Source organism: Lepisosteus oculatus, chromosome 10 (assembly GCF_040954835.1).
Source record: "Lepisosteus oculatus isolate fLepOcu1 chromosome 10, fLepOcu1.hap2, whole genome shotgun sequence".
Lineage (NCBI taxonomy): Eukaryota > Metazoa > Chordata > Actinopteri > Semionotiformes > Lepisosteidae > Lepisosteus > Lepisosteus oculatus.
The window spans coordinates 41974491-41990684 of NC_090705.1; the positions used below are offsets into that span (position 1 = coordinate 41974491).

Genomic DNA, 16194 nt, shown 5'->3' on the forward strand with positions numbered 1-16194 from the left:
TGTGTAGGGTGCAGTATTTTCAAAGGAAAGTGAAAATTGCTTTATTATGACAAACTAGTATGCCACAGACGCTGAGTGATACACCACTATCGGTTAACATCTGTCTGGAATTTCGATTTCATCAGACCGGAAGGCTGACTAGAAATTAACACATTTGCAAGTCATACCATGTCATGCTGTGTACATGACTGGTCTTGTCAACTCGTTACAGGAAGTCTTCAGAAGAAAGTCATGATGCAGTGAAATGCATCCCTATAGACAGCTTCCAAACCAGGCTGTGGGGTTGGGTCTCAATATTAGATATTGCCATCCTTCATCAGGTTAAATGCCTCTCTGGGTGTAGGCACTGCTGTCATATTGCTGTACATAACATTACACAACATAACACAGTTATACCGAAAAGATTTTTTCCATCACCAAATGTATTGTTGTTTTTTTGGCATCACGAATATTGGTGTCAGTCTGATGATATTGTATTTTACGGTAGTTGTCAGGTGAGGATTTTCAATCAGAGTAGATAATTAGCAATGAATAGGTCAAATAAACTTTTATTGATCAAATGTTTTCATCAGAGAGTGAATTATATTTTAACATCATTTGGTTTTGCATGTATTTAACTGCTGTATTTTGTTGAAGAGCCGTGCCTGTAATTTGTAGCTCTCATTAGAACAAAGGAAGCACTTTATGAGTTTTGACCATGAAACTAATACCTAATTTTGGCATTAAAACCTCAATTTCCAAGTAGCCTCTGCCCTCCAGTAATGTAACAGGAACAGTCGTGTTGAGTTGTCAGAGTCCTCCATGCTCTCAGCACTTTACACTGACACTTGCCATATCATTGTATGAATAAGTAATGGCACTGTGCATTCTGTGCAGTCAGGAAAACGGGTTTGGTTTTTTTTTTTTTTTTCAAATCTGCTGGTGCTTTTTTTCTGTTGTGTTGAGGGATGGCTCAATCATGGGCCTGATTTAATTCCCCCCTTTACTCCTTTCAGTTTAAAAACCCACTGATCATGCTGCTGCTGGCCTCCGCTGTCATCAGCGTGTTAATGCACCAGTTCGACGACGCAGTCAGCATCACTGTGGTAAGTGCTTCGTTCTTTCAGTTACTGCTTGGCTTTGCTTTATTTTTATCCGTCAGAAACAGAATTTCAGTTGTATGATTTTTTTTTCTTTTTGTCCTAGGCCATTATCATTGTTGTTACAGTTGCCTTTGTACAGGTAAGACTTGTGCTGTTGAATTAATAAATACTTTTATGGGGAATTAGACTGCGTGTGGAAAACATCAAGAGTATATTATATATTATGATACACGCATGGGTTATTTCAATGTAAAAATATCTAAAGGAAAAGGTTGAGATTAAAACTAATTGTGTGTGAACTGTGTTTTCTATAATCTTTGTCATAGACTTCATTTATATTTTCAGTATATATTATTTTTTCTCTAGGAGTATCGTTCTGAAAAATCATTAGAAGAACTGGGTAAATTAGTGCCACCCGAATGCAACTGGTAAGTTATTTTATTTTCATCAGATTTTTTTTTTTGTCACTAACAGCTAAAAATGATGGGGTCAAAGGGTATAACATCTTGTTTTAAATATGCAGTCTCCAGGAATCTGGGCTGAAATCTAATTGAGTTTAGAAAGGCACACAGCCTGGAAGTTGTAACTTGATTCACAGTGGATATTAGTCATAACCATAGTACAGCTGCATTAAACTGCAGTCTTTTATAATAGAAGCATTTTTGAGAAGCAGGGAGTATCTAGGGCATGACAGTGCTGTCATGGGTGGTGTGTTTACAGACTCTGTTTGCTTTCCTTAATCACAAAATGGAAAACAAAGATCTGGTTTTGATCAATTTTAAAAGTGCTGCCATTTCATGATCTTCATCAGATTTTTACAGTCTTTTTGAGCTGTGAATTAATAAGCTCCTTTGCTATTTCTAAAAAAAAAAACAGTTAGGTGCTAATATTTTTGTTTTGTTTATTAATGTGTTCACAAACAAGTCTTTGATTATTACATTTGTTTTTCTGTGAGTTTTTTTTTAGCTTGTGTAAAGGGTTCATGGTACATGTCATTTTCAAGTGAAGATTTGTTTGTTTCCTCTGATGTGTCAAACTAATTGTGAGAAAAGGCGTACAGTGACTAGAAAGCTGTCCTTATTTCCATATCAAACATGCCCAGGAGTTACTCATTTACATATCAAAAGGGGAGCATACAGCTCAGCACACCCATTCTCAATTTCTACTTCTTTTGTCAATCTTACGGTGTGAGTTTTCTTTGCACTCCTTTGTACAGTAATACTCGCCGCAAACAGTCACATCAACACGCTGAACTGGTTCTCAAGGCCTAAACCCACTGCTAAGAGCTGGTTTCAGATTCCTTTAATTAAATCAGAGCAATTGAATAAGGCTTGTGCTGTATGCTCGTAAGTGTCGTGAAAACACCTACGTGAAAATGTTTTTAATTTCATTTGAACTAAATAACCAATACAAAAAGGAAAGCATTAGGAATCCCAGATCTTCCATCACCTTTGTAACCAGGTTCAAAGGAAAGGAGACTATTCAGACTATATAGCCAGTGTGGTAGCTAACTGATGCAAAGATCTGATTCAGCTGTTTCTTGCTAGAAGCCACATTATAGGCTTCAACGACTGTGCAGCCCTTGCCAAGTGTTGACAGATTCAACTGTTAGCTTTGCCACAGAACCTGTAATGATATTCAGTAGGTAAGAGGTTGGCTTGTTGTGGTTCTCTAGTGTGCGGGAAGGATCCCTTGAGCATCTGTTGGCCCGAGAGCTGGTCCCTGGGGACACGGTCTGTCTGTCCGTGGGAGAGAGGGTTCCTGCTGACCTGCGGCTCTTTGAGGTAGGATTGAGTGTGACTTCATTGTGATGGCTCAGTGAATGACTGCATGTGTATTGGTGACCATCAGGCAGAGGCATCATGTGCAACAGGTGAAGGTTTATTCCTAGCTGAAAGGAAAAGGCCTCACATGGACTCGTTTTTTAGTGTCACACTGTTTGCATCCCATTTACAGTAATGAGGTTAATTAGTATAGTATAGTTTCTCTTTTTATCATGCTCTTTAGAATGACTGATTGGGGACTCTCTCTCTCTTTCAGTACAGCTGCCCTTCTTACACCTATAAAATAACACTGAACATCAAAAATGCGGCAGGAGCAGACGTTCCTTCAAAGTTGAATTGTGGCTCAAGTACCGTATATGATGTACAGCAGAACGTGCGTTAGCCAGCCAAAATGTCATGATCGTTTTTTCCTTAGGTGTTGCACGTCCTAAGAGGCTCCTTCCTTTAACCCATCTTCAATGACCGCTTTGTCCTTAGAGGCAACACCTCGCACCTTAGTCAGGATTTCACCGGACAGGACACACATGCATAGGGGTGCAATTTAGTGACGCCAGTTAAAAAGAGGAATCCGTTTCATGGAAGCCTGGGGCAGTGGCTTGTTTGCTGTGGAATGGCGCTGGGCGGTGTCGCTTGAGAAAGCTGTGCTTTCACTGTCTCGGACATGTGGCTTCCTGGGGCAGCCGAATCCGTAGTAACCTGGGTTTTCCTTGGGTTCGGACCGCAGGCCGCCGACCTGTCGGTGGACGAGTCGAGCCTGACGGGGGAGACGGCGCCGTGTGCGAAGTCTACGGCGCCTCAGCCGGCTGGCGCCAACGGAGACATCGCCTCCCGCAGCAACATTGCCTTCATGGGGACGCTGGTCCGGTGTGGGAAGGCCAAGGTGAGTTCTGCTCACCCCACGAAGGGCAGGCTCTGCTGCTGCTGCTTTCATCACTGCGCCCCGCACGCTCCGGGGGGAAAAGGGGACCTCCTGTCGCGCTGAAAACCTCTCTCGTGCAATCTGTGCAATTAAATCAGACAAGTCCTCTTCACAGTGATGAGAACCGACGCAGGAGGCAAACGGCACAGCAGGGGAATGTAGGGAAGTGAGTCTGAAATGTTCGAAATTGGTGCTAAAAACAAATAGCAGGGAGATAAATCCATAGCTTAATAGCTTTTATTGACCGGATAGACAGAAAGTTTCTGGTACTGTGTAAGTGTCTCACGTGTATGATGATACTTTTTTCAGTTTACAAACTGCAGCCTTTCTGTATTTTATTCTTTTCAGGGCATTGTCATTGGAACGGGAGAAAACTCCGAATTTGGTGAGGTGTTCAAGATGATGCAAGCTGAAGATGTGAGTAACTGTTTTTGACATCACCGTAATCAAAAAGTGAACGTATTGTAATGCATTCTTGGCAAACTCATCTGTTTCTTTTTACAGGCCCCCAAAACACCTTTGCAGAAAAGCATGGATCTTTTAGGAAAACAACTCTCCCTTTATTCGTTTGGGATAATCGGTGGGTTTTTTTCACATTTCCGTGATATTGGCATAGAGCTATACTTGCCTGAGATTTGTACGTTTCAGGATATATTTTCAAAACCACCATTCTAAGGGTGATAGACTGCAAAACGAATTGTGCCGCTTTATTTTCTACTAATGATTCACTTATATCCCTTACAGGTATTACTCAGTTTATCGTGTTGAGTAATTATAACTTTTCGTTTGGTATAGGAGTCATCATGCTTGTTGGCTGGCTCCAAGGAAAGCATATTCTCGATATGTTTACTATCGGTGTTAGGTAAGTAAAGCATTTGGCTTTTTTAATTCTATAAAATGTGAGTAATAGACTTATGAGATTGCTATAGTAGGCTTCAAATGTTCTGTCATGATCTATTTATTCTCTAATACCTTTTATTTAATTCTGGTAAATTTCAAGGGTGATGTTCTCTTCCATCATCATTATAGAACCCTTGAAATGTATCTTCAGTTTCCTTTTGACTTTTTCAATAAAAAGCCAATACAGTGGGTATGTTAAAAAGATTGTTTTGGGATTTAATATGGCTCACTTTATTTAAATTGCAGATTTGGTTAACATGACCTGCAAGTCATCAGGAAGCAGGCTAATTTGGTGTCTCTTGGTCATCATCTTTTTTTTCTGTGTTTGGCATCCCAGTTGTACAGAATGCCATTACACCGAAAATGATCCTGGTTTCCGAATCGGTGCTGTTTTCTGCCTTACTGTAAAGTGTGTGCCGTCCCCCCCCCCCAGCCTTGCAGTGGCTGCTATTCCTGAAGGCCTGCCCATCGTGGTGACCGTGACGCTGGCGCTGGGCGTGATGAGGATGGTGAAAAAGCGTGCCATTGTGAAAAAGCTACCAATTGTGGAAACACTAGGTACGGCCATTTTGAGCAGATTTCTGTTTGTTTGTTTTTCCTGTGTGACCTGTATATACCCACAGAGTGTATTGTATGCTGTAAGTACACATAGGTGTATATACATACATGTATATTGTACCTTTAGATATGAGGAACTGAGTGGTTCCTCCATTGAACTTTCAACATAGAGCCATCTTAAAAATTAGTCTTGAAGAGGGACTTGGAAAATAATTAAAGAGAATAATTTTATGTACAATAGAATGGTTTTCAGATGTTCTGGCAAGTCTGAAGGGTGACTCATCGGGAATAAAAAAGGTGCTTAAAATGAGGCTTGTTTTTTTTTATCTCATTTGCACATTGCCCATTAAATGATATGCGTCCTGTTTGACAATGAGAATTTGCATTTCACGGCTGGTTGACGCTGAAGGAACATGAGCTTGACAAGGAATTTGTACAATGTCTGGGGCTCGGCGTACTGTCCAGCATGTTTTATAAATTATGATGGTTGGGTGTTAAAATGGAAAAAATAGTTTTATATTGGCTCTCAATATAAAATGTGTATATGACTTGCACAGCTTAGGGTTCTATTTCATATTCCTGGCAATTCAGTGAAATTGTAGTTAATACATGCTGTGCATGTAGGAATGTTTTTGGAATTATTCATGCACTGAAGCAGGCTGGGGTCTGCTGTGTGCAGGACCTCACCCAGACAGCAGTACGTATTGTAAAGAAGCATATTTTCTTTTGAGCAGTATCCACTGTTTGAAGCTGCCTGGAGAACAAGGCAGTAAATTGAGTGTTTGACATTTCCATAAATTACCTTCAGGAGGCTGTATTGCACTCAGTAATTTCAATGGTGTTGGTGTGACTAAGGAAATGTACAGTGATATCTTTATTTGTCAGTCTATCCCTTTAACCTACAGCCAAGGTCATTGCATAGGAGATAAAAAAGAATTTCTGTGCATTGTTCTGTGACGACTGAGCCACGGTCAAAACCTCCTAAATGCCTTCTTCTCTCCTCTCCCTGGTAATTGGATTTCAGTCGTTTCATTGTTCCATTCGGAATCTGACCCATGTTCATGCAGGCTGCTGCAATGTCATCTGCTCTGACAAGACTGGAACCCTGACAAAGAATGAGATGACGGTCACTCACGTGTTCACCTCCGACGGGCTCCACGCCGAGGTAAGAGTCGAAGAATTCAAGGCCAGAGCTGTTTTCGGGGGCGCTGGAGTTCTCACTAATAATGGTACAATTTTAAATTAATCTGGCTGGCGTAAAATGGTGCTTTATCCATGTCCAGACAGATTATGTGCTCTCGAATTTCAAATTTTCTAAAAGTCAAGGAAGTACTTTATCCTTCAGACCATCTTTGTTAGGTGTGTTTTGACACTACATTAGCTAACATTGATTTAATCAGGGGCCATATAATTTCCGCCACCTAATTCAAGTCCCAGATAACGTGTATTACTAAACGAAGTGGCTGGAGGCTGCCTTGATTGGGTACTGTAAGACGTGAACCTCTGTTATAGTGCAGTGTGTCCCTGTGGCCGGCAGGTTACTGGAGTTGGATACAACGGTGCCGGAGAGGTGACCCTTGATGGCGAAGTGATCCACGGCTTTTCCCACTCCTCGATCAGTAAGCTAGTAGAGGTAAGCTGCTACTCCGTCGGGCCTCCAAGCAAAAGGCGTCTGGACGTGTGTCCTTCTTATGAAGATTATTTTCCTTTGTTGGCTTTTCCTGACGCGTCAAGATATTTGATTGTATATTTTTTTTCCCCACTAGAGATACCGGACAGAGTGAGCTTATTATTAAATTATTTTAGTACCAAACTTGAGTACATTCATTTCCTGTCAGTTCCAGATGGTTAACTTTGAAAAGTGAAAATTGAGAGCCCAAAACTTTGGGTTTGCTTGAATGCTAGACTTCTGTGGATCTGTGCCCCCCAAAAAGGAAAGGGGTGTTAATGGGTCACATGGTCAGGCCACCAGGATATATTGGATTTTATTTGATTCGAAGAAGAGACTTTTAAACCTCTTATTGCCTGGAACAGCAAATATTATAGCTGGCAAACTGTGTACATAGAACTGTCATGTCCCGAACTAATTGGTTTTCAGGAAACATGAATGGATCAGGATATAGTAGCCATATTGGATTTTGACTAAAACAAGCCTCCAGACTCCTGAGGCTGATTGACTTGAATCTTGGTATACGTTAACATTGTGTTGTCTTCTTCCAATGCAGTTAAGATAGAATTCCTGAGTCAAGAAGTATGGCCACAACAAGCCTGCCAGTTGTACGAAAGGGTAGATCTGCATGTAATAAATATTTCAGAGTAGCAGAACCGTAGTGCAAGCAGTCCAAGTGGATGAGGCTGATTTCTTAAGTCAAGTGGTTTGGCTGCCATGTATCATTTTGCATTGTTTTCATGTTCTTCTTGGCTGATGGACTGTTTTACATGAAGTTTCGGAGTTGTGACCCTTGTCAGAACGGAATTTGAAATATTAAATGATCTGCTTAAACCAAGATGGCTACTTTCAAGCAGACAAAATGCATAATTTTTTACAAGATAATATGCAAATCAAAAAGCGACTTAATTGTTAATCTATGTATTAAATCTTATTGTACTTGCCTGTAATAAGACCTGTTATTTCCTTTTGCACATTACCTACACTCAATCAGTAAGTGTATAAACACTTTAGGGTGTCCTGGGTAAGGCTGTCTGCTCTGCACGTACAGTACTTAGATAAAGGGCTAAGAATTATGCTAAATAAACTTTTTTAATGCTTCATGTTCTTTTCTCTGACTCTTGTATTCGTTTTAAGGCTGGGTGTGTTTGCAATGACGCTGTAATAAGGAGCGGTACTCTGATGGGAAGGCCGACAGAAGGAGCGCTGATTGCTCTGGGTATGAAGGTGAGAGCACACCCTTTCATGTCGATTGGGAGGACAGCAGCAGAGGTACTGTAGGCCTGCTCTCTCACAGTAGCACACTGTTGCACATTTTTGGGTTCAGTCATATTTAGTCTTGTCTGTGTTGCACTTCTGCCTTTCTGCTTTTTGTAAATGCAGCACAACAATTTCTACTTTGCTGTCTTCTTAGCAGTGTGTTGGACATAACTGTAGAAATCAGATGTAAGAAGTTTATAAAGCTCCCTAGGAGTTTAATGTCTAATTTATTTGATGTTAGTCACATGCTTGTGCTGCAGAGGTACTAGCAACTTGATTGTCTTTACAAAACTCTGGTGCATTTAAACACAACATGAATTATTTCCCACTAACTGAAGAATAAAAGGAATTAAACTGATGAGTTAGGATACTATCAGGATGAAATGTAGGAGAAAGGTTCACAATGTTTTAGGGGTTTAAGAAATTGCATTGCAATTATTTTTCATTTCAATACTCTTCTTTAACATTTTCAGCTGTTATTCAACGATACTCACCCTGTGCTGCCCTAAACGTAAATGACCATTGTTCTCTGAGAAAACTGAGCCAGTTGCTTCTTTTTGCTCTGTGATTCCTAAACATAAATTAAGGTCTTAGCTGTCAACTGCAGGACTGCACACAGAAACACCACATAGATCTACACATGCAGAATTAAGAAGGCAGATTGCAATACATTGCAGATCAAGGTTCCTTTGGACAGCTGTGTCCTACAGAGCTGCCTGACCGAACAACTGGACTATGCATCTTTGCTGCAGCTGGCAATCGACACAGCTTCTGTCTGCACCTGAGATCACCGAGATCAGGCTGTCTGACTCATCCTGTACTGTGGAAGGCTTCAGAGCCTCCTGGGAGCACTGTGCTGGAAGTAGTCTTGAGGGAACTGCCAACTAATAAAATATAATTAATGCAAGTCAATCAGTGCTTCCAAAAATGTATGCACATTTTTCTTCTCTTAAATCTCTTCAGTCTGTAGACTGGAGGTGAGAAACTAACCCTGTCTATTGCATAAGCTTCTTGATAGAAGCCTTATTATATTAAGTAGGCTATTGTACCCTAGAGTATAAAGCTTTCCAATTTCCCTGGAACAATAAGAGGAATTACTTGAAATCACCATGTGCAAGTTCTAAACTAATATCTGATTATTACGTGCTAATAATATCTGAGTGCCAGTCCCTGCTATGTTAACCCATAGAAACTTACAGTAGATGGCCCGTAAGTAAGGCGGAGTTTTTCTTGACCGTGTAACCTTTCGGTTCTGTAACCTGTAGTAAAATTATCCTCTGATTAGCCCTGAAAGCACTGTAATCTTAGCAGTCATTGCCTAATCATTATAGGAACTGTGATTAACTGAGCAATAAGAAACGAATGTTCATTTTATCCGTGCAAATCAATGAATCTGGGCAGTTAAAGAAAAGTGCCAGAATGAAATATCGGCATCAAAAAGCCATTCTGTTGAAGGAACGAATGCAAGAACATCGGTTTGGTATGCTGCAGAACCGAGAGGTGTAACTTATATTGCAAAACCTGCAATTTATTATTGGACAGCACTCAGAAGATAAAAGCAGACCCAACATTTAAAGTTACAAATCCCCAGGAAGCAAGAGGCGGAGGTGCTCCGGGTCGGGGAGAAAGGGGAGAAGCAGTGGGAAAGAAAGCTTGGAACCCTGCTGTGCTGTAGCTTCTGATTTGACAGGCGCGTTGTTCTCCGCTGATATTCTCCTCGCGAACGTCAAGCTCAGTTTCTCGTCCCTGGCTTCTTCCTGATCAGCACTAGTCTTGCAAACTCACATCCGTTTTCAAAGGAACAGCTTTGACACAGCTTTCCGAACTTTCCTGTCTTTCTCTCTTGGCTTGAAGAAGTCGCCTGTCTCCGTTTGCAGGCGGTCTTGAGCGAAGCCGATGGAGCCATTGTTGTTGTATGATGTTCAGCCAATAGCCCAGTTGGTCTTCGGACACTGTGCGAGATTTGTATGGAGAAACACATGCCATCCAGTTTTGATGTAGTTGGTGTGATCCTGTAATATGATTATTGGGAAGTGTCTTCCATGAATCTTTGTCTAGTGAGCCCAATTCCGCTGATAATAGAAAAAAAATTGTATTCATCCTAGAAATGGTATCTTTAAACCTTCAGTTTAGGGTTTCAGTGCCTGAGTTTTTTCACCCTTTTGGTTAACAAACAGCGAATGTTAAAACCTACCTGTACGAATAATAAAAGTAATTTACTGATTACTAGTATTTGGAGCTTCTATATCTTTTAATGCATGGTGACAGGTGTTAATTGTGTAGCCTGACCTATCTAGGAATGGTGATTCCTGGGATAGGAGATGTGAAAATACATGTAGCTGCTGTAAATGATGTTCGCGATACCCTTCCTTCTAGATGAGACTTTCCAAACCAGTGTCCCAGTATTTTGATGGGAACAATGCTGTAGAAGAGTCACTCAGATGAGGCGTTAAACCAGTGTCTTGACCACTTGGTAGTTGCAAGGTCCCGTGCTGTCAGTAAGAGCAGCAGTGTTAATCCAGGTCTCGTGCTTAAATTTAGGAGCTGATCTTCAGTGGTAGATGGGTTGGATGGAGTGGGTCACCCCCTCTGTGTAAAGCACATGCAAGGAATTATTAGTTCAGAAAAGTGTAAGACTCGGGTTTGCAATGAAAACTTGACTAGAATGTCATGGTTACAGTGAAAAGTGTCAGAGAATGATAGAGGACACTATCAGATCTGTTCAGGTACCCAAAGCCAGTGGCTCATAGGAGAGATGATGCTAGTAGGCTATTTTATACATTTGTTTTCTTTTTATTCTTTACCCGGAGGTGTTCAGGAGGTGAAACTGGTTTTTCTTTCATGTGTAGATGGGCCTTGAAGGTGTGCGACAGGAGTATCTCAGACAAGAAGAGCACCCTTTTACCTCGGAGCAGAAATGGATGGCTGTCAAGTGTGTGCATCGGACACAGCAGGTGGGATCCGTGATCCTTCCAGCTTGGAAACCACCTTCTGAGAACAGACGGGAATTTTATCTGAGTGTTGTACTGTAGCTACATAACGAAAATGAACTTTCCTTTATTTGGCATGAAGCACTCAACATAAGAAACTGCCAGGTGTCTCAAAAGCCTTATCCTTTAAATGCCAAGGAAGCTTATGCCACAGAAAAGCTCTAAAACCATTTGTTGGTGTTAAGAATAAGAAGGCTGTGCATAAATATCATCTTTTTTTTAAATTACGAATAGATGAAAGAGAGAAGTAGGTCATACATTGAAACAGTTTGTGTATAGGTTTAAAAATCCAACGGCTTTGTGTATTCTTGTACTTTTTCTCTTCTAGGACAAACCTGGGGTTTATTTCTTGAAAGGGGCCTATGAACAAGTCATACGGTACTGCACTTCTTACAACAGCAAAGGACTGGTACTGCCACTTACACAGCCGCAGAGGGAGCTCTTCCAACAGCAGAAAACCTACATGGGCACAGCGGGGCTGAGAGGTAGGACACCAGAGACGGGTCTCCAGAGCGAAGGCACGGCTCTCAGCAGTGACTTAGAGAACCAGACTGGTTCAGCTGTATGTGCTTTGTGGCTGTAATCTGAGCAGTTTTGAGGTTTATCTTCAGAGGCTCTTGAGGAAAAGCATGATTAATTTGTGCTTTTCTGCTTCAAAGGTTGTAGTGCATTTCATTTGCAATAACCCTGAGCAGCTTCTTCGGTAAAGATGATGAAAAATTAATTGATTTAGGTATCAGTACTGTTATTTTTTATCCCATGACATTACTGGCTCTTCTGAAATTATCACTCAATCTTTTCTTGACATCGGCATTATTAAAACTCTAGAATTCGTTCTTGTTTGTGACTTTTGTAGACTCTCATACACTCCAGTTGTGGTAAAATGAGAATAAAGTTTGATTTTGATTATAGTCTAGCTTTTGACTGGTGCTTCTTTTGGACAGTTGAATTATATATAAACAGGATGATTAAATCAATTTAAATGTGAATGAAAGTGATTGAAATATCTCCACAAAACACAAGGAAGCATGGACTCCTGTACACTCAGAACAGCTTCAAGAAAGAGAAAGTAATGAATGGGTTGGGTCAGAACCAAGATACACAAGTGGTCATGGGTGCAACCCATTGTGAGAGGAATGGATGAGCACATGATATCTAATACAGTATCTTTCTGTTAGGCCCTTTTCTCAGTTAACCACATGACTGGTAAACCAAGCTGGGGATTTCTTTATTGCAAGAAAGACAGGAGGACAGACAAAGTTCAGAGGTTGACCTTGTCTCTCACTCACTTTCCTAAGGACAGCGACGGGCTTTTATTCTTGAAGATGAGCAGACTTTTTCATACAAAAACATACTTTTATGATTGGTCAGTAGCGGTTTCTTACTATATCAGGTGTAAACAAAGTCAGAAAGTTAGGCAGGTAGGTCACCCTTGCGCAATTAACCAAGACCCTAATCAACTAAGACCCTATGGCTTCCATGTCGCTAATCACATGTACAGTAGGATACATGAGTTACACCTCCGCTCAAGAGACCTTGAAGACACCTGGCCAGGTGGGAGTGCACGAAACGGCGGGACAGTTCTCGAGGTTAACCGTTAACTCCTAACAGGCACAGGTCCCTTCATCTCTGAACGTGAAGGATCTCGCTGACGGTCGTCTTGGCTTCTTGTCTTGCGGTGGGCAGTGCTGGCGTTCGCCTCTGGCGCTGAGCTCGGACAGCTGACGTTCCTGGGGCTGGTGGGCATGATCGACCCCCCGAGGACGGGGGTGAGGGAGGCTGTGGGCACACTCATCAGCTCGGGAGTGGCCATCAAAATGATCACCGGAGACTCCCAGGAGACCGCGGTGTCCATCGGTATGTGGCGTGTCCGTTCTGTGCGCCTGCTGGGTTAATATGCCGTCCTTGATCTTGGAACGGGAGGTGTTGACAGCAGTGGCGTTGCTGCTGTGATTTCTCAACTAAACCCCCACTTCAAAATTGTAGTGATATTGAATGCAAAATGCTTGTTTGGAAACCTTCAGATTAGTGGTCAATTAAAATGGGCACACCGTACTTGAGAAGCTGATCTGATTCTTTATTCAGTCCAGTTTTTCAGGTTTAGAAACTGTGGTCACTTTCCTTTACTACAGCCAGCCGACTGGGACTGTACTCGAAAGGATCTCAGTCTCTCTCTGGGGAAGAGGTTGACCATATGGACATCCAACAGCTGTCTCAGATCTCTCCAAGGGTAAGTGAGCAACACTAAGCATTCTAGCTATGTTGAAAAATTATTTTTTTAAAGACCCAGCAATGCGAAATGTAGCTTTAGGCTTATGTAACTTGTCTTTGTTTTAATTATTATGGGCGTTATGACAATTAGAACTGTAGTTGAGTCTTTTTGACCTATCAGATGGAGGTTCGTTTCTTTAGGAGGGTTTTCTTCCCATTGTCCCGTTGAATTTTCTGTCTGCCTGTGGAGAAGATGCTGTTGAACGCAGGAGGGGGAGATAACGGGGATTCTTGTATGTGTCCACAGGTGGCAGTGTTCTATCGAGCCAGCCCCAGACACAAGCTGAAGATTGTGAAGGTAGAGTATGTGCCACCGCTGGGCGTGGAGACAGTTTCTGAAATGCATTGGTTTTTCATTTATGCAGATGGGTCTGCTTTCGCTCTGCACTTGCAGTTTGCCTTAGGAATTACCTCCCGTCTCTCTTTATCAAAACGCCGAAAGTAACGCTGGCTGTAATCGATCTGTGTCATCTAGGCGACCTCTGTCTGTGTAGTCTTTGCAGAACATTGGAGCTGTGGTGGCCATGACCGGAGACGGAGTCAACGACGCTGTGGCGCTCAAGGCGGCCGATATAGGCGTAGCCATGGGACAGACGGGCACGGATGTCTGCAAAGAGGCGGCCGACATGATCCTCGTGGATGACGACTTCCAGACAATTATGTAAGCCGTGCTTTATGTCCCGGCGATTAAAAGACCACTGCGCATTTAATCAGAGCGTCGTCGCCCGTCGTTGGCGAGTCTTCGTGTGACCCCCTTAGCTGTGTGCCTGCTGACAAACCCGGAGGGCAGCAGACCGGAGTAGGGATAGAGTGTCATCAGGGCATATCGCTGTCCCAGCCTATATTTCACAGCCTGGGCAGGGCAGGGCAGCCAAAGAAGACCTCTACTGAGAAGACAATAACCAGTTACCTCCCTAGGTAACAGAGCAGAGCAGCAGCAGAGCCACAGCACTTTCCCTAGGAAGTGCTCCAGTCAGAGGCCCTAAATTCACCTTTCAGTCAAATATCAAGCATTTCTGTCAATTCCTGCATCTCAAGCTCCGAGTCAACCGCCAGGACCCTTGTTTTTTCAATAATTTCTCCATTATGGTGACATAATTACATCCCTGACCACGATCAAGCTATCGGAAGAAACAACTTGTATCTCCATCCTGATCTTTACAAGCTTCACTTTTAATGGGAAGTTAACAATTCTTTTGAAATAAATTTGCTAAAGATGTAAGAGGTTTCAGATTTCAGATTTTAGCATTTCAATTTCAACCAGTTTTCTCCCAAGTATTTGTACTTCTAAAAATGATTTAAATGTTTCAGGTCTGCCATTGAAGAAGGAAAAGGAATTTACAATAACATCAAAAACTTTGTCCGATTTCAATTGAGCACGTGAGTTTTTGTTTTAATTTCCACTCAGAATTTACTTTTGTTCACCTCCCGCACAAAACATGTACAAGTATGTTAAGACGGTATATCCTAAGACTGTTGGGTCATGTTTTCAAATACCAGGTACTGACAACAGTTCTTTTAAAAATATATTAATTATTTTTTTGTATTTTTTATTTTTCAGGAGTATAGCAGCACTGACTTTAATTTCTTTGGCCACATTAATGAATTTCCCTAATCCTTTAAATGCAATGCAGATTTTGTGGATTAATATCATAATGGATGGACCTCCAGCACAAAGGTAACAAACATTATGCACTCAGTTCAGGAATAAGAACTAAGGTTATTGCTGTAGTTGATGGATCATTGATAATTAACATATAGTTTATTGATTTGATTGAGTTTCCAAATGAGTTTTACCATTTGACCCGTCTTATTTATTTGGTTGTTTGTAGCTAATGTATCCAAAGATCTCATCCACCTGTTTAGAAACTAGAGTGTATTTAACAACATGGCTGGGTGACGTGTTCTAGACTCGCATAACCCTTTGCCTAAAGAACTGCCTCTCGTTCTCAGTTTGAAATGCTCTTCTGAGGAATTTGTCTATATTGGTTTCTTTCTTTATGGTCCTCTAGCTTGGGAGTAGAACCTGTAGATAAGGATGTTATCCGAAAGCCTCCTAGAAATGTGAAAGACAGCATTATCACCAAGAACCTGCTGGTGAAAATCCTGGTGTCCTCGCTGATCATCGTGTGCGGGACTCTCTTTGTTTTCTGGAGAGAGGTATCGTTTGTTTCCTTTTGTGAGCATTTGGGATTAGAAAAATAGGAGTACACCTTTTCAACAAGAATATGGGAAATTGTTGTTTTAAAGGAGAGATGAATGTATCATTGGCAATTATAACATCATCATCTGTTGAACTAATAAAACAGTCCCTATTATAAAGCTCAGTGTGGGCAATATTACTTTAAATTTGCGGAATTCATTGCATTTTGTAGACTTACTTGAGAATCGACACTGTAATACAAAAATGCTGCGTATTCAAAATATGATGCGTCATTGGATTCGTTTGGTTTTTGCCAGCAGTAGCATATTGCACTCCCTTTTCGATGCAGCAAATGCATTGGTTTCCTTAATGTTGAAAATGAAGCCTTGCGCTCGCAGTACAGTAGCTGTAATCCAATATTTTAATCAAAGTGTATCGATCTCTCCCACAGCTGCGTGATAATGTGATCACTCCCAGAGACACGACGATGACCTTCACGTGCTTCGTGTTCTTTGACATGTTCAATGCGCTGAGCTCAAGGTCACAGGTGATGTAGTTACATTTTTTTAAAACCTCTGTGCGCCGTTCATGGTGGCCCAACAATGAGTTCTGTCCAGC

At 41.6% G+C, this 16194-nt stretch overlaps 1 protein-coding gene across 4 annotated transcripts in view; it reads left to right on the top strand.

The window, feature by feature from the left end:
- atp2c1 (ATPase secretory pathway Ca2+ transporting 1) overlaps positions 1-16194 on the top strand; it is a 34180-nt gene that overhangs the window by 15465 nt on the left and 2521 nt on the right. For all 4 annotated transcript variants that reach the window (XM_006635530.3, XM_015356946.2, XM_015356948.2 and 1 more), the window contains 22 exons: positions 996-1085; positions 1186-1221; positions 1449-1510; positions 2758-2866; positions 3591-3746; positions 4134-4202; positions 4290-4365; positions 4581-4647; positions 5119-5243; positions 6311-6408; positions 6781-6876; positions 8050-8139; positions 11022-11126; positions 11491-11647; positions 12849-13019; positions 13295-13392; positions 13681-13731; positions 13928-14094; positions 14745-14813; positions 14995-15111; positions 15446-15593; positions 16028-16123. In XM_006635530.3, the coding sequence (XP_006635593.2) occupies positions 996-1085; positions 1186-1221; positions 1449-1510; positions 2758-2866; positions 3591-3746; positions 4134-4202; positions 4290-4365; positions 4581-4647; positions 5119-5243; positions 6311-6408; positions 6781-6876; positions 8050-8139; positions 11022-11126; positions 11491-11647; positions 12849-13019; positions 13295-13392; positions 13681-13731; positions 13928-14094; positions 14745-14813; positions 14995-15111; positions 15446-15593; positions 16028-16123 (2253 nt within the window). The remainder of the gene's footprint in view (positions 1-995; positions 1086-1185; positions 1222-1448; positions 1511-2757; positions 2867-3590; positions 3747-4133; positions 4203-4289; positions 4366-4580; positions 4648-5118; positions 5244-6310; positions 6409-6780; positions 6877-8049; positions 8140-11021; positions 11127-11490; positions 11648-12848; positions 13020-13294; positions 13393-13680; positions 13732-13927; positions 14095-14744; positions 14814-14994; positions 15112-15445; positions 15594-16027; positions 16124-16194) is intronic.